This window comes from Ornithodoros turicata, chromosome 1, assembly GCF_037126465.1.
Source record: "Ornithodoros turicata isolate Travis chromosome 1, ASM3712646v1, whole genome shotgun sequence".
Lineage (NCBI taxonomy): Eukaryota > Metazoa > Arthropoda > Arachnida > Ixodida > Argasidae > Ornithodoros > Ornithodoros turicata.
The window spans coordinates 82,242,479-82,263,774 of NC_088201.1; the positions used below are offsets into that span (position 1 = coordinate 82,242,479).

Below are 21,296 nucleotides of genomic sequence, written 5' to 3' on the forward strand. Positions count from 1 at the left end.
TAATACCGATCGTTTCGAAAAACGCCCAAGCAGCACAATGTACTGAAAGTCGAGTGCAAAAGGGGTGGCCGGTATGCGTCTTATCAATGTTCTTTAGTTTCATAAGTGTGTTCAAGGTCTTCGACCTACCCGTCCACCCCTATTGCACTCGACTTTCAGTACATTGTGCTGCTTGGGCGGAAGCTGGTAGACAAGGAACCCGCAACCAGATTGCAGCGATATGTAAAATGCGTAGCACCGAGGACATACTCTCCCTCGCAGAAAGAAAAAAAGAAAAGCTGTTTCGCTACATTCTTTGCACGCATTCATTCCCGCGTTCAATTCTCGTTCGTGTCTCCCTTTTATCTTTGGTCGCCTTTGTCCTCACAACGGAAATGATACTTGCAATCGTTAGGTTCCAAAATCCTATACCCAGGAAATGGATATAGGGGAAGGTCATGCGGTGCACACGTATTAACGATGTTAGCATTTGCTGATTTTCTATTATAGGCTCAATTCATTACAGCGATGCTGTCAAATGTTGCAGCGAAGAAGTAGCGCAACTGTGCGTGTATGATCAACGCCAAATGAATCAAGCCATCATTTTATACCGCTGTCACACGCGCGTTTCCCAGAAAAGAATTAACTCGATGGACTACGTAGAAAACAGCGCAGAGACGGGACACGAAGAAGAAACAAGTGCACACACAGAGCACTTGTTTCTTCTTCGTGTCCCGTTTCTGCGCTGTTTTCTACGTAGTTATGTACCAACATGCCCAAGTCTCCGCCTTAACTTAACTCTATGGAAATCGGACTGTCTGGTACACGACATGGATTTCCCGTGACGTAACAGCACAGCGGAAGTTAGTCTGGGCCATTCTGACCGCGTACTAGATGGCAAAATTGTTGACTCAAGGATAGAAATCGGCAAGATATGGACAACAAGCGGGCTAAATGGTTAGGAGACATAGGAAGATGAGTACACAATCTTCTGTGGCTCATCTCATACAGTCAACAATACAAAATTTGTGGAATCATTGGTTATTAAGAACTTAAGAGTTAAGAGAACTTAAGAGAATTAAGAGTAACTTAGTTACAGTTATATTTCACAGGTACTCTAACCAATAGCGGTAACTACTTAGAGTTAGAAATTACCTTTGTCAAAAAAAAAAAAAACAGTTGCACGGCACTGGTAACTTGCTACGCAATCCTGGGTTATTACGTGTGGCAACCTATTCACAACTTCAGTTTCCTACTCTCGACATGATTCACCGGCACGGTGTCAACACCACGCACGGTCGTACAAAAATGCATATCAAATTAGTGGGCATGGCTAAGGAACCTTTATTATTAGGCTATTAGGCCTTTGGTTATTAACACTAACATTTCCCGTTAACTGTAGTCGACTCTTATTTATTAAAACTCATGCAGACGCTAGCAGAAGATAGTAGACGTACGTGCGTAGCGCCATCCGGCGCACCGTAACAACCTCTCATTGGAGTGTTGGATCGGCCCGCGTCGCAGTGGGACAGCGTCAATGGCGCTTGAAATACGCAATGGCCATTGCCTTCAATAATCAATCCGATTCTGAGGGACAGCAGTATAGACTCATCATAACGCTTTCGTTGCATGCACTGTAATGTCGTATTCCGGCGTTTGTGCTTGCTTTCACACGCCACTAATTCCTGCTCACTAGCTTCATAAGATGTAAAAGATTACTTGAAACATCAACATTAACCGTGCCAAAGCTTCAGCCGTTCTTAGAAAATTTAACGAACTCGAACTCAATAGCTTAGCATAGACACGGTGTACGAAGTTGAACTATCAATACACATCCCCATGTGTTATTGTTTTCTTTTTAATGCGCATGCTCGGAAGGCTCAATGTGAGGGCGCCGAGGCGACATACGTTGCGTGAGTATGCAAACGCTCACAAACTATTAGCCACTGACTCAAAACCGGTGCGGGAGCTTGGTCTGGAAGGCCATTTCCGTAATAATTATTGTTCAAGTGGAAGACACATTCAAGGCCAAACAACAGATGAAGAAATACCTAGAGGCTGTCATTATAATGCGTCTGACACGGGTCGGAGATCAGTATCGGCCAGATGGTTTCTCCATCTGAGATAAACACGCAAACTTGTTTTGGAGGACTCAGTATGTCATACAGTCGTATTTGTGACGTCTGCCAAGGCATATTACTCATTCTGCTTCGAGACAGAAAATTCAGGCAGAGTTCTCTGTTGTTGCCTTTTTTTCGTTTTCTGCTGTAATGAGTTCATTGCTGCCCTCGGAGTACTTAAGTGAGCCCTCCTGAATTGGGATACGTACTGCGCGTTAGGTCAACGAAAGATGTGGCAACTCCTTTCGGAAAAGTGTATAAACCCTTGGTTGAGAAAATGAAGTGTGGTCCACCTGTTCCGCTGCACTTGAACCGGTGTGTTCGCCTTGCGAATAGGGTTCGGATCCCGGGATTTCGGTATAATTTCATGTCCCGAAATCCCGGGATTTTGAGATAATTAATGTCGGCTTTCTGGACTTTTTCATCGTCACTTCTACATCATTTACTGTTGTCGTTGTAGTTTCTAGACAAAGAATATGCGGTCGTCCGAGTGAAACGAACAGAACGATTTCATACGGACTTTTGGTTTCAGGCGGCCCTCTCCTAAAAATATCATTTGCAATCCGAAACCGAACCAACCTCATCGTCCACGACACATGACAAGGAGGTTGCCTGTCGACTTATGTGAACCACTCAAGCTATAGCAAAGAACAGGCCACAAGTTGCATTAAAACTCCTATGAAATCATGAGTCTTCCGTTCGATAAGGTCACACAAAGTGTTGCAGAATTTCCCTCTCTCTGCAGAATCTCTCTTTTTCGTTCTTTTAATCTTCATGAATACGTACGTTTGAAAGCGATAAGAAAAACTGAGATAGCCTTTTGAGAAAACTAGACCAGGATGCTTCAGACCAGAACACGACAATTACTGTGGATGAGTAAATGGGGAGAAGAGCAAAATGCACCACTCCTCAGAATGCTCCAGCGGAAGATGCGGAAAACGTCATTGCTTTTACCAGCCGCATTAGGCTGAACGTCGTGTCTTCTCGTGCACTGCTGAACGCGGGAAATATCCTGGGGCGCAGCCACAAGATATTCCATTGAAGACGAGAAGAGACGCATTCCAACGCAAAGTCGATATTGGACTTTGCGTATTGGACTTTGGAGTCGATATTGGATTGGTGGACACAGTCATAGACGGCATCCTGGAAATAGCTGCAAGCTATCCCGATCCCGTCCCGGGATCCACACTTAGGGTACATTTATGCTGCAGCATCGCTGCTCGCTGCAGCTTCAAGCACATCGCTGCTCGCATAACCGCTAGGGTGCGTTTACCCTGCAGAATGCTCAAGATGCTGCTCGCTTTCGCTATATCAGTCGCCTAGCAGCGTTCACTGTGGAAGGATGGAAACGAGGAAAAGTGGGAAGGAGGAAACCGACTTCATCACAACCAATCGCAGGTCGGATTTCAAGACGCCAGTCATCAATGATACCAGGAAGACAAACATGTTTACATTCCTAGGTGCAGCGAGCAGAGCGGCAAGCAGCGGCGAGGATAAGCGAGCAGCCAGGCTGCAGGGTAAATGCACCAACAGAAAGCTCTGTGTTTGACCTGTCATCGCCAGAAGTCAGGTAGTCCCCGGGCATGTTCAAACATGTCTGGCAGCATTGTTGTGGCGATGATCATGGCGTGCATCTTTGGCAAGCAGCGATGCTGCAGCATGAACGCGCCCACAGAGATACATGTGTTTGTTTCGTCATCGCCAAACAGCGATGTGCCATGTGCCAGCAGCGATGCTGCAGCATAAATGCACCCTTAGAAATCCCGAAATCCCGGGATCGTAAAAGCGGCCCGGGATTCCGAACCCTACTTGCGAGGAATTATCCCGAGAATAAGGGTACATTTATGCTGCAGCATCGCTGCTGGCACATGGCACATCGCTGTTTGGCGATGACGAAACAAACACATGTATCTCTGTGGGCGCGTTCATGCTGCAGCATCGCTGCTTGCCAAAGATGCACGCCATGATCATCGCCACAACAATGCTGCCAAACATGTTTGAACATGCCCGGGGACTACCTGACTTCTGGCGATGACAGGTCAAACACAGGGCTTTCTGTTGGTGCATTTACCCTGCAGCCTGGCTGCTCGCTTATCCTCGCCGCTGCTTGCCGCTCTGCTCGCTGCACCTAGGAATGTAAACATGTTTGTCTTCCTGGTATCATTGATGACTGGCGTCTTGAAATCCGACCTGCGATTGGTTGTGATGAAGTCGGTTTCCTCCTTCCCACTTTTCCTCGTTTCCATCCTTCCACAGTGAACGCTGCTAGGCGACTGATATAGCGAAAGCGAGCAGCATCTTGAGCAATCTGCAGGGTAAACGCACCCTAGCGGTTATGCGAGCAGCGATGTGCTTGAAGCTGCAGCGAGCAGCGAGCAGCGATGCTGCAGCATAAATGTACCCTTACGCTTAACTTTGTGCGGACTTCGTTCGCTTTTATAAGAATAAGACTGGACTTTGTGTTCGCTTCCCGTACAGTTACTCATTAGATAGAAACGTCAGTCAACTCCGAATAAGGTGCTTTGGGACTCTTAAACACTGTGGTAATGGTGGGGCTGGTGTCGCTTACACACAAAGTGGACATACAAGTAAAATGCAAGCGAGCTGGTGTATATTTGACGTTGCAACATGTCCCTGAGCTTCAGGCAATGACAAGAGACAAAACACAAAAAAGCAACAGCACAAGACACGCTCAAAAAACTTGTCTTGTGCTGTTCGTTTTTGTGTTTTGTCCTTCCCCCAAGCTCAGGGGCACGTTGCCAAACACACAAGGTGTTTGCCCACCTGACAGAGCGACACGCTGCACGGAGGCACCGCGCGCCGTGGACTGATTTTACATGTGTGCTTGAGTACTTGTACAAAAAGAAAACAGGGAACCTTAGACTGGTAACATGAACATGAATTAATTTTGCCATAGAGAAGTCAATCAGCTGTCCACACAACAGCCTTTACGAGGGGTACGTCACGTCTGACTGCTTGTTTCCACAGGACGTTTCAGGAGCAATCAAAACACATGGAATCTAGTGTTCGGTAATATCGTATTGCACCGTCTGTTGCTCAACGTAGGTTGCCATGTGGTCCGTGGCACAAAGTATCACTTGTATTCGTTCTCGGTTAACCGATACGAACTATAGCCATAACAAGGCGCGCTGCAAACATCTGCACGGACTGCATCGCGACGAGAAGGGGTTCCGGCCGCATCCATGTCTGAGATTTTGAGCATAGAAATAAAATGCAAGCGAGCTGGCGTATACTTGACGTTGGCAACATGTCCCCGAGCTTGGAGGAAAGACAAAAGACAAAACGCAAAAACGAACCCCACAAGACAAGACTCAAACCAGCAATGCAAGTTTTGATATAGCAGACACAAATAGATAACATGAAGACACCAGGTAGGGTAAAGGGACCGTCGCTTTGCCGTCTCTGAAGAAGCGAATATGACCTCCTGATACCTGATTCAATCATCGGTTAGCGCCGAGTGCCTTGTCTTGTGCAGTTCGTTTTTGTGTTTTGTCGTTTGTCCTTCCCCCGAGCTCAGGGACATGTTGCCAACGTCTAAGATTTTGTTGCGTCCGTGTAGGCTTCGTAGCGGGATGTAGTAACACGTTCGGGGTAGTGTTGAGAGGAAATTCGAAGATTAACAATCCTAACAGCGCTCTGAGCTTTTCTCGACGCTTTGTTTCGTCTCTGCACGGGCATAGCGGATTAGTAGTTTTCGCAATCCCGTCGTTTTCTGCTTTCTAAATGTTAATCCGGGACAGTGTGTAAGTGTAAGTCCGGGACGGTATCGGCATGCAACTGCCCTCACAATGTCGTACACGACCTGTAACCACTTGACCAATCGTGCTGTTGCAAATACTATTACCAATACAGCGTGCGTTTCCTACCAATTGGCACGTGTCAATTTCTTGCAATTCCTCCATAGTAACGTGCTCTGGTCGTGAGAAGCCGAGTCTACTTTTCGGAAATGGCTATCTCCATTGTCTTTTTCCGTCTCATTTTCAAATGAACCTATTGATTAAGGTCAAAAGGACAAAGAAACAAAAAGAGAGACAGAGACAGACTTCTTCACTATTTTGTGTCGTCTCACGGATCGGAAGAGTCCTTGTGATTTCGTAGGACTTCAGAGCGTCGAACTGAAACGTTTTTCGGTTCGTTTCGGGTTGGGGTTCGGCCATAAAGGTTCGGTTCTGGTTCAGCTACGGAGTTCACATATATCGGTTCGATTAACCGGTTCAGAGGCTGTAAACCAGTTCGGAACCGGTTCGAGGTTCTAATGCTACAAAATTATATGTAGCCACTGAACATGATATACGATATCTTAGTGACGTTTTTTTATGCATTTATTTCTGTTTTTCGACCAACAGGTCCCCTTTTCATCCCTTCCCCGGGCAACATGTCGCCAATTTAGGCAGGCAGACCGCTCGAATCCCCACATCACTCCCACCACACACCAACCCAAACCGAACCAGTATCCGGAACCGGTAACCGAAATTTTTATATCGGTTCGGTTTCGGTTCAGCTCCAAGATGGCGCTAGTAATTGCGGTTCAGTTCCGGTTCAGTTCCAGCTAAAAATTACGATTTATTCCGGTTTTCGGTTTCGGTTCCGGTAGGGTTCGACGCTCTGCTTTTAATGCTACTCGATGGCTCTTCGGCTATGGGCGGCTGTTTGATCATTTGAGTGAGCAGCTAACGTGATTGTCATGTGTCACGATGGCGCGGTTGGTTCGGTTTCGGATTGCAACGGATATTTTTTCAGGAAATAATACCTATAAAAAAAATCAAGTGGGAAACACACTGTTCATTCTTTTTCACGGGTATCACCAACAGATTCAGGAAAGCCGATTTTACTATACCGAATCCCAGGTATCTAGTCAGCAAAGTACCGGGATTTCCGGATATGAAAGTATACAGGGTTCGCCGGAATTTCCAGATGTCATGGTCCCAATGCTAGCGGCTGATTTGTTGAGTGAGCAACGTAACCCATGACAGAGAGGAAATCGGAACCTTTGCCATTTTTCAGTTCCATGCAATACCGGCAATCATAGAGGGTGACATAGGGAGCGACTTTTTCGGGTTAAATGCCTTTCTCAAATTCGGGGGGTGAAAATCGGGCGCTATGTTTAAATCTGTAATTCGGGGAGAAATCTGACGATAATTTTGCCTTCGGGTGTTATCGGTGTTTTTGTTTCTACTCTTGTCTGTTAAGTCCTTTACTAAGTTCTCTTTCTCTTTTTTTTTCTTTTTTTTTTGTGCGGGATCGTGAGCTTCCAGCGGTTATCCCCGAAGGCATAGAAAGTGTTGACACACATGGGTGTATTGCTGGGAACGTAAGTGACCCATTCTTACATTTGTTAGACGTGGCGACCTTTGTTCGTCTTCAGTGGAATGGTCACTTGAGGATTTCATAGTGACTGGAATTCGGAGAGAAGTTGGGTTTAACCCGAATTGGTCGGAGGTCAGTTCTGGGGGGAATAACCAGGCGGAATCGGGTTTAACCCGAAAAAGTCACTTCCTACATATAACTTGCTCTTGATTGGGAGCATTACAGCATTACCGGCGCTATCGCGTGTATCCTTGTTACATCTGAGCGGGTTTTGGAAGACTTGGCACGCAAAAAACGAAGACCATTTGAATGCGCGGTAAATAAACGATTTACCCTCCGCCAACCACAATCGCTTCTTTTATGTTTGCATATATCCCTTCCTCCGTTCAGCACCGCATTTGCTGGTCTCACTTTTGATTTGCTTTTCCATTTCCCTCTCTTCTCGCCTTCTGAATCAGTCCTGAGGCAAAACTACATGGTACTACAACCCAATCAGCACACTATACCGAAAGGTCAAACGCATAGGAACGGCGGGGAGGTCTCTTTTCAGTGTAGGGGACTGCATTTACCACTGCAGCACCCGCACAGCCCTATGTGTTGACGCTTTCAGTGCATTGCGATGTTGGGGAATGGCCTAAGCATAGCATGAGCTGCTTATGACTTGTAGGAAGATCCGCTATTCTAAGCTAGGCATACAATTCATATTCTGAATTGGATGTGGGTCTGTATTATATTGTCTCCTTCTTCTCCTTTTCCCCCTCTTTCTCCGAGTGTTTTCATGTTTTTTTTTCTTCTTTACCCCTTACAGAGAAACAAAAAAGAAAAAGAAGAAGCCATTTTTGCAGGCGGTTACGTGGTCAGGAGGGCATCTTGTGGGAAAATGCGTTTACCCACTGGACGACTAATTATGTAAATCCTATAATTAACTGTTTAATTCGATGATTTCGTGAAAATGGGAGACACCACTATTGGGGACAATTATAATTGTATTCACGTTCTTTTTTTCAAATCCTGAAACGAGCACGTAATGGATATATAAATTGACTAGTTTTGATATGCAAATGAGCGGAAACCAGAACTACGCACTCCCCCCCCCCCCCCCACCTCGCGTGCAGAAATAACATAACATTCGGCTTATCTGGCCCGGAAGACAACCTATCTGGCTGTGAGATCAGGGCGCCTCCTCCAGTTATCTTCATCGCTATAAAGCATGTGGCCCGCCGAACTCCCTCGCTTCTTGCGCTCGTCAGTTTCGGCTCTTTTTTTTATTGGGGGTTAGCGCCGCGAAGCAACTGTGGCTATGAGTGGCGTACAGATGTTGACAGACGGAGAGAGGACAGCAGGAAGGAGTGGGGACAGGGGGATTAGTATGCGTCCTGGGCAGACTTCAGGGGGAACTGTGCCGACATTCGTCTGGAAAGTCTTGGGAAAACCCAGGGAAAACCTCAGACAGCACAGCCAGCGGTAGGATTCGAACCCACCACCTCCGAGTCTTCAGCACGACCTTGGTTACCACCAACGAGCGGACGCCTTAGCCCACTCGGCCATGCCGCTGGTCGGCTCATTTGCATGGCAATATTTAACTATTTACATCTCGATGTACCTGCCCGTTTACGGTTATTTAAACAATAGGGTGGACCAAGTGAATTTAAACAATGAATTCGAGTTCCGCTACCTCGCATTTCCGCGTAAACATATAATAAGTAAGTTAATTAATTTTCAGCAATTAATCGTCAAGTAGTTACATACGCTTTCTGAGAGGATGTCCGCCTGGCCGCATAACCTACCTGTAAAAACTGCATTGAGGTAGCTCTCATAGTTTTATCACAGAAATAATTCTGTAGAGGACGATAAAAACAAAAGCGCCCTCTAATATAAATATATATACTTCGCCACATTTACATCATTCGTCAGAATCAGGTTAAACTGATGTTACGTATTTCTCTTCAGAGCACAGAAACGCAACTGAGCAATATCCAGGCGGCGGTGAAGATGCAGAGACGGCACTTTCATTGTCCGATTGCGTGCTCTCTGCACCTATTTCCAGGTAGGACGTCGTATCCTACTTCCTTGATGTGATTGAAGTCTGTTCCCAATAATTTGCTTTCTCCTGTCTGTATACCGTACCTTCCAAACACCCGATTACAACACCTCAAGGAAAGCAGGTTGCTCGGGGGCAATCCTATTTAAATGTGGGTTTTTAGGGTGTACACATTATCTAGTTTTCCCAAATTTCCCTTTTGCTTTTCATGGCTGTCTAGAATGTTTTTTTTTTTACTTGACTCACATAAATGAAACGTGAAAAAAGCAAGAAAAAATAATGTAGGTTGTGGCTTCTTTGCTCACTAAGCTGCTTGCAACCGCATCAGGTACTCTTACTCTATCTCAGGACTGCAGAACCGGAATGTGGCAGTGTGAAACACAATTCTTCATTATAATGTCGTCATGAGGGGAAAGAACCCTTCTGCGAACGCGTAACACAAGTGAAAGACACAAAGACGCGTAACCCAACTGAAGTGCATATGCAGCGAAATGACCGAACTGCAATTGCCATTAATTCTTCAAGAAAATTGTTTGCGTCTATGTAACTGGAAATTGAAAATGACAAGGTTTACTCACCCCTCAATGGAACTCTCCAAAGACTGGCCAGGAACCTTCGCCATTTTCCTCTTCTAAAATCCTGCGCTCACTCTATAGCAACGCGCGACCGGTTTTGCGTAATCTTCTTTTCGTCTGTCTCCGTAAACCTGCGTTGAATGCTTCGTATGACCATCAAAGTGATGAGGGTGGAAAGATGGAAAGGGACAAATATGCGAGAGAGAGAGAGAGGTACAAAATCGAGCAACTTCAACTTGGACGGTGTACCGACCTTGTAGTCTGGCGGGCATAAAGCGGTGACGGGCGAAGTTGGAAGTCCCTTGCTTGCTGACACAGAAGGGGGTGTTGTCTATGACGCAAACTACAACAAGGACGTTAGAGGGTATTTCACGTGGAAGGGGTGGGAACATAACGTCACAGATTGGGGGAAGAGGGAAAACGATTCCTGCCGTTCCGTGTCGGGAATGATTGTGACGAAAGAAACGTGACTGGGGCTTATGTGATAATGTAGAGGTGCGGTGCGTCGTGCTTTGTGTGCGTCTTTCTGATGTTGGCAGGTGTGCTACACTCTTGTTTCACATCCTGACTGCATCGCGAAAATACAAAGTTGTTTCTCACTTCCCCTGCAAGCGGTGCACTCGTCGGATAATTTGTAAAAAAACAAAAAACAAAGAGGAAGAAGAAAAGAAATGCTACAAATTTTTGCTGTTTCTATTGCGATTCAAGACGTGGCTCTTTGTTTAGGCGCTGCTGGGAAGGTAACCCAGTGGAGGATATGTCAGATTACAGGAGCAACACAAACGCACACAATGACATCGACACGACGACTACTTTATTTTATGGTGATGAGTGAGGAGTTTCATCGCCTGGAGTGATACTCTACCCCATTGCTGGTGGTAATGCAAGCAATGTGAGTCCTACGGTGTCCAAAAAGGTCAGAAGAGCTTTGATTGTAGAGTTTTGGTGGACTTGATTTGGCCATGGACCAAGCAACGCACACAATAAAGCGCCAGCCTCGGTACCGCATTTTTGGATGTGTAAGCGCACTTTGTATATTGTACAACTGTTTGCTTTCCGCATGCCACGAAACACCTCTCGTCAAGACGCTGCATTAATTCATCGAATGCCACTCGATGTGGCTTTTACAGCTCAGTGGAGTTACCGCTTGAGACATGTTTTCTCTCCCAGATGCTGTCACTGCGGTGCTCTAGAAGATCGAGAGGACATTCTTCTTGATTGCCCACACTACCATCCTTCCCGAACCGCACTTTCCGGGTCTCTTAATCAGCTGGGCTCTGCCCCCCTCCCTGTCTCTCTCTCTCTCAAAATAGCTTGGTCCCTGGCCAAATCCAGTCCACCAATGCTCTACTCTCAAAGCTCTTTTCACATTTTTGGACACCATAGGACTTGGATCTCTATTGGGAGGGGGCTCATTATTTCATTTCCCACATTACCACCAGCAATGGGGTAGAGTATCCCCTCTGGCGATGAAACTCCCCATTCAGCATCTTAAAAATAAAGTTGTTGTTACAGATAAAGTTGTTACATTATGCATTGTTGTTGTTGTTGTTTGTATATTGTAAAATGTGTGTCGAAGAGGCAGTGCGCATGATACCGCGGAGTTTTTCCTGGAAGGTTCCTAAAGAGATCCCGTGCAACCTCTAGTCTCCAGTCTTGGATTCTTGGCCCACATGCGTGACATGGGCGAAATCGTTCAGATTTTTTTATTGATTGATTCCGTGTTAGCGCCGCGAAGCAACTGTGCCTATGAGCGGCATACAGGGAACCGTTCATTTAAGCCCCCATGTTCGGGGAGAATGGGGGAAAATGTGTGATATTCGTCGAGCACGACTGTACAAGTAGCTGACAGAAGCGACAGGCATGGACACTAAGGGTTTGTCCAGTTTCCGTCCACTATCCCCATAGGTATTTTCACGTCGCGGTGCGCGCTATGCATCGATGCGCGTTATACATCTGGTATTAATAAAATTCCGCCACTTTTCCGGGCATGCGCGTTACACAGGGAAATATGATAGTTTAATTTGCGTAACTATCAGTTAAGTAAGTAACTATCAGTAAGTTAGTGAGCGAACAACGCGACTGGCGAGTAGGGCTTTGTCCTGTCTACTTCTCTGTCTGTATGTTCCTTGTGCGCTCCACTTTACCATTACAATACTTAAAAGAATACACACACAGAATTAGACTGCATCACTTCAAAATAAGTGTGACGGCTGCAGTGTGAGATCTGGCGTTGTCATGAGAAACACTTTACGTGTTGGTTGGTCACCCCTTTTGCTGCGATAAGCAAGTTTAACTTCACTCAAAGTTCACAGTAATATGCAGCGTTGACGGTGCGACGATCGTGCAAGAAATCAATGTGGCAAATGCCGTGCTCGTCCCAAAAAACAGTTGCAAGCACCTTGCCAGCTGACAGCACATGGTGGACTGGCATGCCCAGGAAGCACATGGTGGACTAGTAGACGTCTAAATGACGTCTAAAAAAGAGATAAGGAATGTCTATAGAATGTCTAGGCACTAGACCAAATGTCAAGTATCCGTCCACTAGACGTCAAATAACACGTCTAACGTTACGCCACCTAGCCATCTAGCCCTAGACATCCGATGTCTATGTACCTAGCCGAGATTTAGACATTCTTTTGACCTGATGTCTGGAACAGGGTCAGACACTTAACCATGTATTAGACATGAAGTCTACAGGTAGACCAATTTTATCTCTCCATTCAGGCGACAGGTCTAGGGTTATACATTTCCGGTACCTTACTTTAGCCATTCTTAGACGTACTTTAGACCATGACTAGTCCTGCTACCATCCTGGCATGCATTCATGCAGAACTGTGATATAATTGATAGCAACATGGACCTCAGCATGAACATTTATTCACAGTAAACCACACACGAAGTCTATGGCACAAAACTCAGTCTAAAACTGGATTGACTTTGCTGCCAAGCAGGCGTCTTGTGTTTTGACTGATGAGTGTTGAACTGGCAGCAGGATATTGAAGGCCACCTCATTCCTTTCTTCCAATGAGTGACTTTTGGTGCTGCAGCACTGCCTCCAATGACTCACTGTGGCTAGAAAATAGAAAACATGTCAGAAAGCATTATGTAGCCTGCTAGTTCTAACTAGTTTGTTTAGTGGCTGTGCACACTCTTTCACGGGATGCTTGTCTGGCCACATAAGAGCAAAAACTGTATCAACACTGATCTGAGGGACACATAAAGAAAAGAAGCTGCATGTATAAAAATCACAGGACTGTTACAGCTACACAACACGAATTGCAGCAGCAGCTGAAAATCTGTGCGTGCGTGACTACCTGATGTGGACGCTGCCAGGATCTCAGGGAAACGAGGATGTAACAGCTGTCGCTGTGAAAGACAGCTGGTGAAAGTACATCAATGTGACAGGCGTCCGTTAACAATTATCAACTTAACTTAATTAATTATTAACAATTCTCGGAATTTCAGAAAAGAAACGTTGTTTCGTGGTGTTATAGCTGATCTCCCACTGTACTGTTCATTGTGCAGATTTTCACGACCCCGTATAGAGGACACACCATTTCATGCCTGTAAAGTGTTTTGTATAAACACGTGTTAACTGTCAGTGGATATTCTCTAAAGCACTCTTTTTTCTTTAACGAAAAGTAGGGCAACTCTTACTTACTAGGGTAGTCAGACGTACTCGGAAATATTACATCCATGCTTGAATGCCTGACACATAGGTGAACGGCACTCCATTAACCAACGTCTGCAGTGCTGGGGTGTCACACCCAACTACTACACCATTCAGTTTGTCCTAGTTGTGTTTCCTTTGAATAACAACTATCGGGAAACTTATTTTTGATTACCCTCTTAATTCCAGTTCTCTTTCTGCATTTGGCTACATTTTTTAGATTTCTTGTGGTGACTCTTGTGGACAGATACCAGCATGGAAGACTTAATAATAATTGGGGTTAAATTGCGAGACAACTGAGATCATGAGCGACGCAACAGCAGTCGGTCTGTGGATAGCCCACCTGAGTGTCCTTAAATGTGCAATGAAAGCTCACCACACAACACACCATATTTAATGTCCCTTGCGGAAGATGGCATGTCTAAGCAACTTGTATCCTGGCATTAAGTTGGTGTTTTTGGCAGGGTTCGAACCGGCGATCTCGGGATCAGAAGGTGAACACTCTACAGACTCAGCCACCAAGGCCGGTTCACGGACAACTTGAACAACACAATTATGTTAACTCTGCAATCAAGTAATTCTGTTTCCTGCATATGTTTTGTAACAATTGAACTTCAGTTTTGTAAGCCTGAAGGCTAAGCTTAGAACCACCTCTTATAATTTAGTGACTCTATTTGATGTGTGAATGTGTTCACACCTCTTAAAAACCTAATAAGACAAAATCTTGATGATTTCTAATATGTGGTATATACAAGGCCAGCTACAAGACGTCTACAATTAGACGTCAATTACTAAATGTCTACCAGATGTCTAGTAAATCACAAATTTTAGACGTCTAAATAATGGTAAGACTTTTAGACGTCTAGTCAACGTCTAGTTTGGGCACTATCCCTAAAGTCTAGGGTTAGAACAGGTCTGGACGTCTAGTAGACTACCATGTGTTCCGGGGGGCTTTCGTTTTCAACCTCGTCACGGCCTTCCACAAATTCCTTATGCCAAGCAAGCACACGCGGCGTTGGCAGTGTTTGATTCCCGAACTGTGGCGTCAATCTGTGCAGAATTTCGGTCGGTTTTACACCCTGACGAGCAAGAAACTTTGTAACAATACGTTGCGCAGTCGACGGGTGTATACCTCTTTCTCAGATATCGTATGACGGACTACTGAAAAAATGTAACGAGACTGGTCGACTTCTCACGCGACAACTGACCCACTTACCTAGCACGTGCACAAGCGGCAGCGTGCGCCAATTGACAGAACGCGCTCGACAACAAAAGTTTCGTTTATATTTGATGCACCCTCGTACTACATGTCGGACTTGAGTAAATACATAGCAGAGGACGTTTGAAAAAGGGGGTGAAATCGAAACACTGCATTGATGCATTGTGAAGGCGGGCTTCAAAATGGAGGCTCTGCTGCGTTCCCTTCTGCAGAGGGAGACTCCAGCCTACACAGAGGAGGCTACTAGTCAGGCACGCTAAACGGGCACTTACCCTCAAGGACATCAGGTGGCCTGGGCTCGGTTGGGTCGAAGACTATCCTATCTGGAGTAGCTCCAAGCCAGGGTGTTTCAGGGCTTACAAGAATTCCGCAAGATGTGATGATAACGTCATGGCCACGTGACTGTAGATCTTAGCGCTGCTCAGCGGCAGATGTACTCGCAATGCTATAGCTATATATACATTCAGAAACAGAGAAGTCAAAGAAAAATTGAATTTTTATTATCATGGAAATAAAGCAACATAACGAAACCTACCGAACAGTATCCACTCTTAAAGGGTTCTTCTGCCTGAAAACGTTGTCCATGCCCTTTCTTGTCCAGCTGCCTCACTTTATGACTGCGCAAAACTTCGATGCTGACAGTCCGTGGGTACGGGCATCTCCCCATGTCGGGCTCTCATTCTGTTGCCGTGAATATATTTCAAGCTCCCTGGCCCTACTCGGTATCAAGACCCCCCCCCCCCCCCATCTCCCACGAGTGGCTGGAAACAACAGCAAAAACTCTAACCAATGTCCAAAACTATTAATGCCTAAAGTACGAGGGGTATTCAAGTCAAACCGGGACTTTCTGTCTCCTGAGTGTACAAATGGCTCGCGGTATTTCTTTATCGTCATTTTTACACGCGACAGGCCTCCGCGTTCACCACAAGGTGGTCCAAAGTTTGTGCAAAACAGAAGACACGTGCTGGACAAGATGGCCGACAACGAGGTGAGCGCGCACATCGAATAGCGAATTGTCATGAAGTTTCTCGTGAATGAAGGCGTAAAGTCATCTCAAGTTCACAGAAGACTTCAGGCTCAGTATGGCCACGATACACTTAGCCGCAGCAAAGCGTTTGAGTGGTGCAAACGGTTCCGAGATGGCCGTACATCAGTGCAGGACGATCCCGGCCGGGGCGGCTCAGAGCCCAGTGTCAGAGTTCCTGAGAACATCCAACTTGTGGAGCGCCTGATCCTCAAGGACCGACGGATAACATGTCTCGAACTGGTTCGAAAGACGGACCTTTCTGTGCGAACGTTGAACACTATCATTCATGAACACCTCCAGTTTCGAAAAGTTAGTGCCCGTTGGGTCCCGAGGCAGCTCTCCGTGTTTGACCGGCAGAGAAGACTTGAAATCTCCCAAGAGCTAAGGTACCGTTTCGACACTGAAGGACAGCCCTTCCTTGATCTGATCATCACGTGCGATGAAACGTGGGTGCACCATTTCACTCCTGAGTCTAAACTTGCATCAAAACAGTGGAAGCATCCGGGCTCGCCAGCTCCCAAGAAGTTACGAAGCAGCCCGTCTGTGGGTAAGGTCATGGCCACGGTTTTCTGGGACAAGGCTGGCGTTGTTCATGTTGATTTTCGTCCCAGTGGTACCACCATCAATAATGCATATTACTGCCAGGTTCTCAGGGATGTGCATAAGGCGCTGAAGCAAAAGCGACCGGGCCTCATCACTAAACGAGTCCTCCTCCTACAGGACAATGCACGCCCGCATACCGCGCATCTCACGACTCGCACCTTACAGGAACTTGGTTGGAAGTTGCTGCCACATCCCCCTTACATTCCAGACCTCGCCCCCAGCGATTTCCATCTCTTCGGGCCACTGAAGGCGTTCCTTGTGGGCGCCACTTCAGCTGTGACGACGAGGTAAAGAATGCGGTCCGATCATGGCTGCTACGCGCCGGTGAGGATTTCTATGTTGCTGGCATCCAAGCCCCCGTGAAACGCTGGGACAAGTCCATTAGTGCACCTGGAGATTACGTTGAAAAATAAAACCAATTTCTCGCCTGTAAGTTCATTTTACTTTTGCGAAAATTGAAAGGTCCCGCTTTGACTTGAACATCCTAGCTAGTTCCGAGAAATGACCCACAGGTTATATCATCATTACCATCAGGATGCTTTGAGCGGCTTTAGGGAGATTGCTAGGAACTTCCCATTGCATGCTGCTGACAAATGTTGTTACCGTGTATTCACACGAGCGACATGTCAGTGGAATATTCTAGTGGAAGCAAAAGCAAAAAAGCTTCTCACGGCGCAGAAGTTCCCCGCGTCTTGTGTTGAGCATTCGCACGGCGGTAGAATTTTGAGACTGGTGGTACTGCCACCTAGCGGATGATACGTGAGCAAAGAAAACGTGTACAAGGGACTGGTTGTACCCCAAACACAGGGGGATACAACAACAACTTATTCCCGTGCTAGAGCTGACCGATCCAAACGCATATCGCTGCGTGTTACGTATGGACACTGCTTCGTTTGAAGAGCTATTACATATTGTACGGCCAGATCTCCAGAAGCAGGACACAGTCATGCGAAGCGCAATTTCACCGTACGACACACTTACTGTAACGCTACGATATCTCGCTACAGTTACTATATCTGCTCCATCTATTCTGACTAGCGTACCATTCGCCAACGAACGTGGCAAACAATAAGACAATTTTTTGTCTGGCCAATTCACATTATCACAAAATGCACTTACAGCGAATGTCACGGCAAATGAAAAGAGGTTCATATCCAAGTACTAGAGCGGAACTCTTTAATTGGGCGGGGGGGGGGGGGTGCAGATTAGACATCAGATGAGCCATCCATTCATGGCAGTGCTTGTTTTATAGCATACTGCACTAATTTCTCTTCCCAATACCCTAGTTACTTATTGTAACGACGATATACAGCCACATTAAAAAATAAAGAATATTTGGAAGTGCATGCAGGTACAGCTTCACACAAAAGTACAAAGTTTATTTATTCAACGTAGAAGGATGCCCACCAACAGTGGCGTAGCCTGACCTCCAAGTTAGGGGGGGGGGGGGCTCGATACGAAAACTCGCCCCTCCCCCCCCTTCCCCCTGGTGATCCTGTGTGCGACAACACACACATACTTGTGCACACTGCAAAGTTCTGATGAAAAAACAAAAGTTGATTTCGACGTTCACAATACGATTACATCTATAGGCTGCCATGACCGATGAGGTGGTGTCATGAGATTGGAAGTATTTTGAAAAGCTGCTGCTTAGATTAGACGCCATAATCTGCAAGAACATTCGCGACCGTCACGCTGTCCCCCCCCCCCTTGTATTACGTTCTCCTCGGATTTGCACGATTTGCATGGGTCGGTCCGTGGCAGGTAGGGGGGGGCTCGAGCCCCCCCCCCCAGCCTCCCCGTGGCTACGTCACTGCCCACCAATATCACAACATATGACATTGCAACAGTACTTACAATGAACACGAGGTGCTCCATTTCTCCCCACAGGAGACAGCCAAAAGTCACTAAGCTTTCAGGCAAGAATGGGTCACAGCACTACTAACAACATGATATGGTCTACATGTACTACTATCTGCGAACACCTATCTGGTCTTGTAGAACTACCAAACACAGAAGCAGCATGGAAGCAGAAATGTCAGGACTTCAGCATGAACTGGCAATTTCCCAACTGTACAGGAGCAATGGACGGTAAACATGTAATGATTGTTAAGCCGAAGAAATCCGGTTCAGTGTTTTTTAATTACAAGAAGACATACAGCCTTGTACTGTGTGCAGTCGTAGATGCCAGGTACAAGCTGATGTATGTGGATGCCAGTGCCCCAGGCTCTTCAAGTGATGGTGGTATCTGGTCTCGTACACCTCTACAAACTCTGTTGACAACTGATAAGCTGGGGCTACCAAAATCAATACAGCTACCAAACAGCTCATTGCTAGTACCACCAGTGTTTCTTGTGACAACGCTTTCCCTCTCAGTGAGAACATAATGACTCCTTGCCCTGGAAGTCATCTCACCCACGAAGATGATGCATTTAATAAGCGACTTTCACGGGCCAGAAATGTAGTAGAAAGTGCATTCGGCATACTTGCAAACCGCTTCCGTATCTACCACACTACAATTTACGCGGAGCCAAGACATGTCAAACTACTTGTAGAGACAACATGCATACTCCATAACGACCTAAGGCAGCATGCAGAGGAGAGCGGGGTCACGGAGCAGATTCCGCTGTCTGGTCCCATGAGTGATCTTGAACCAATACGTGCCCGCCACTCACTGATGGCTGCACATGTTTAACGTCGTATTTTTAACCTCATGTTTAAGACCGGCACTTTCCCCGCTGCTTTAAAACTTGCCAGGATTACACCGCTCTACAAAACAGGCAAGCCCACCCTTATCGATAACTATCGTCCCATTGCCATCCTGCCATTTTTTAGCAAGGTTTTCGAGAAACTTCTCGTGATTCGTCTCAATAATTACATTGCAAAGTTCAATTTGCTAACGCCGAGCCAGTTTGGGTTTAGGCGCCACTCGTCCACTGAATGTGCTGTACTTGAACTTACTAACAACATCAGAGCTGCAATCGACTGCATTCGTTGTGAACAAAAATGTATTTTTGAATGATACCTGGGCATCAAGATTGGTGGTTCATATCTTGCGTACTTTATTGCTCGAACAGGAATGTGTGCAGCCTGCATTGACTGTTTTATGCAGTAGCAAGAAAACACAAAGCATATGTTCATGATGCATATTTAGTTACTTATATTAGTGTACCCTAGACGCCGCTGGATGGTGCCATCCCCCCCCCCTTGCGTGCTTTCACCAAATGCGTTTGGACATTTTTTTGATATATATGCATGCTAGCGCAGCAAAGCACCCTTGGCTATGAGCAGTGTACAGATATGGACAGATTGGGAACAGCAGGAATGATTGGGGGAGAAGAGGGTTAGCATGGGCGTCCTGAGCGACGTGACTCGATGTACTATGAAGATTTAATGTATGTGAAAGATGGTAAAGGATACAAAATGTTCCACCCAAAATGGGAATGCGTTGTGGTCACTGTGTCCACTGTGTCAAATTTAAGCTACTGGAGAGTTTGGATTAGGTGTCTGTACAAAACAATCTTTGCTCAAACACTCACACACTTAGGTACTGATTAATAACGAAGAAAAACATGGCACAATGTATCGTGAGGACAGTAGGTGGCCCTGAAAATAAGGAAAAATTATGCAAGAACTGTCAGCAGTAAACAAGCTTAATCTGCAAATGATCTACACTTTACATCAAAGCACTCGATGCAGCCTACATTTTGTGACATATTTTTTAGTATCATGCAGAATATAAATTGCTGTCTGTTCCTTCAAACACGAGTCTCGTGGCTGAAAAAGTAGGTAATGTAGCAGATGATTTGTCGTCATGTCGTCAACTGGCATGTATGGCTGGCTCATAATAATTTTGGTAACTTTCCTGCATGCAATGTTTACACACCTTTTCTGCACTATGGTCGACCTGAAATGCATCACGTTAACATTTCTTCTGTCCTGTTACCTCAGTAACGCAGCTTGGAACCTCTACCTCAAGTGATGTGCTTCACATAGTGTTCATAATACTTTAATGAATCTTGTGCATCACGTTAGGATATTTTCTCATTGATGTGCCTGTGAGAATATGTATACGAATCTTCCTATCCTCTGTAGGAAATTCTGAGAGATGAAGTCGCTCCTGTAAGAAATTCTGAGAGAATGCTATGTTTCTATGAGATTTTCTGTAGTGTTTTTCAACCGGGTTGTTACGTCATTTGAAGAACTGTAGCACCCAATCAGACCCAACGCGGAGGTACGCATAACGTCGTATGATCTACACTCTTAAACTTGAATGAACTTAAACTTAACTTAACTTAAACTTGAATTTAAACTTAGTACAAATAATACAGACAAACAGCATAAGACTATTCGAGGTTCATATAGGAGCATGTTGCTTTCTTCAAAAAACATCAGCTCTTTTTGTGGGAACGCTAATTCCACAATCCCTTCTGATAAATGTTGATGCCATTCCATTCCTCCGATCACTACCATGTGTCTTTCGGCGCACGTTAAAGAACCCTCAGGTGGGTAAAGACAATCCGCAGACCGACCACTGTGTTGCTCATGATCAGAGTTGTCTTGCGACGTAAAGCCACGAATTATTACTACCATGTGTCATTCCTATTCCATTCCTAAACCGTTCCCACCTATTCCTATTTGCGATGCAGACGGGGTGATTCCGGGATAATTTCACTACAGCAATACCTATCATGTAACCCTAGTTTCGATTCGAACTGAGACACGCGGCAC

At 45.8% G+C, this 21,296-nt stretch overlaps 1 protein-coding gene across 2 annotated transcripts in view; it reads right to left on the bottom strand.

Moving 5' to 3' along the window:
- The window catches only part of LOC135378436 (purine nucleoside phosphorylase-like), a 32,351-nt gene extending 21,962 nt beyond the window's left edge, over nucleotides 1-10,389 (bottom strand). Inside the window, exons 1-2 of one of the 2 annotated variants that reach the window (XM_064611467.1) lie at nucleotides 10,297-10,389; nucleotides 10,047-10,174 (exon numbers count right to left, since the gene is read on the bottom strand). In XM_064611467.1, the coding sequence (XP_064467537.1) occupies nucleotides 10,047-10,090 (44 nt within the window). In that variant the 5' untranslated portion in view covers nucleotides 10,091-10,174; nucleotides 10,297-10,389. Of the gene's footprint in view, nucleotides 1-10,046; nucleotides 10,186-10,296 lie in introns of those variants that run through there. The other variant, XM_064611469.1, reaches the window with a different exon arrangement.
- Between the last annotated feature and the right edge of the window lie 10,907 nt (nucleotides 10,390-21,296).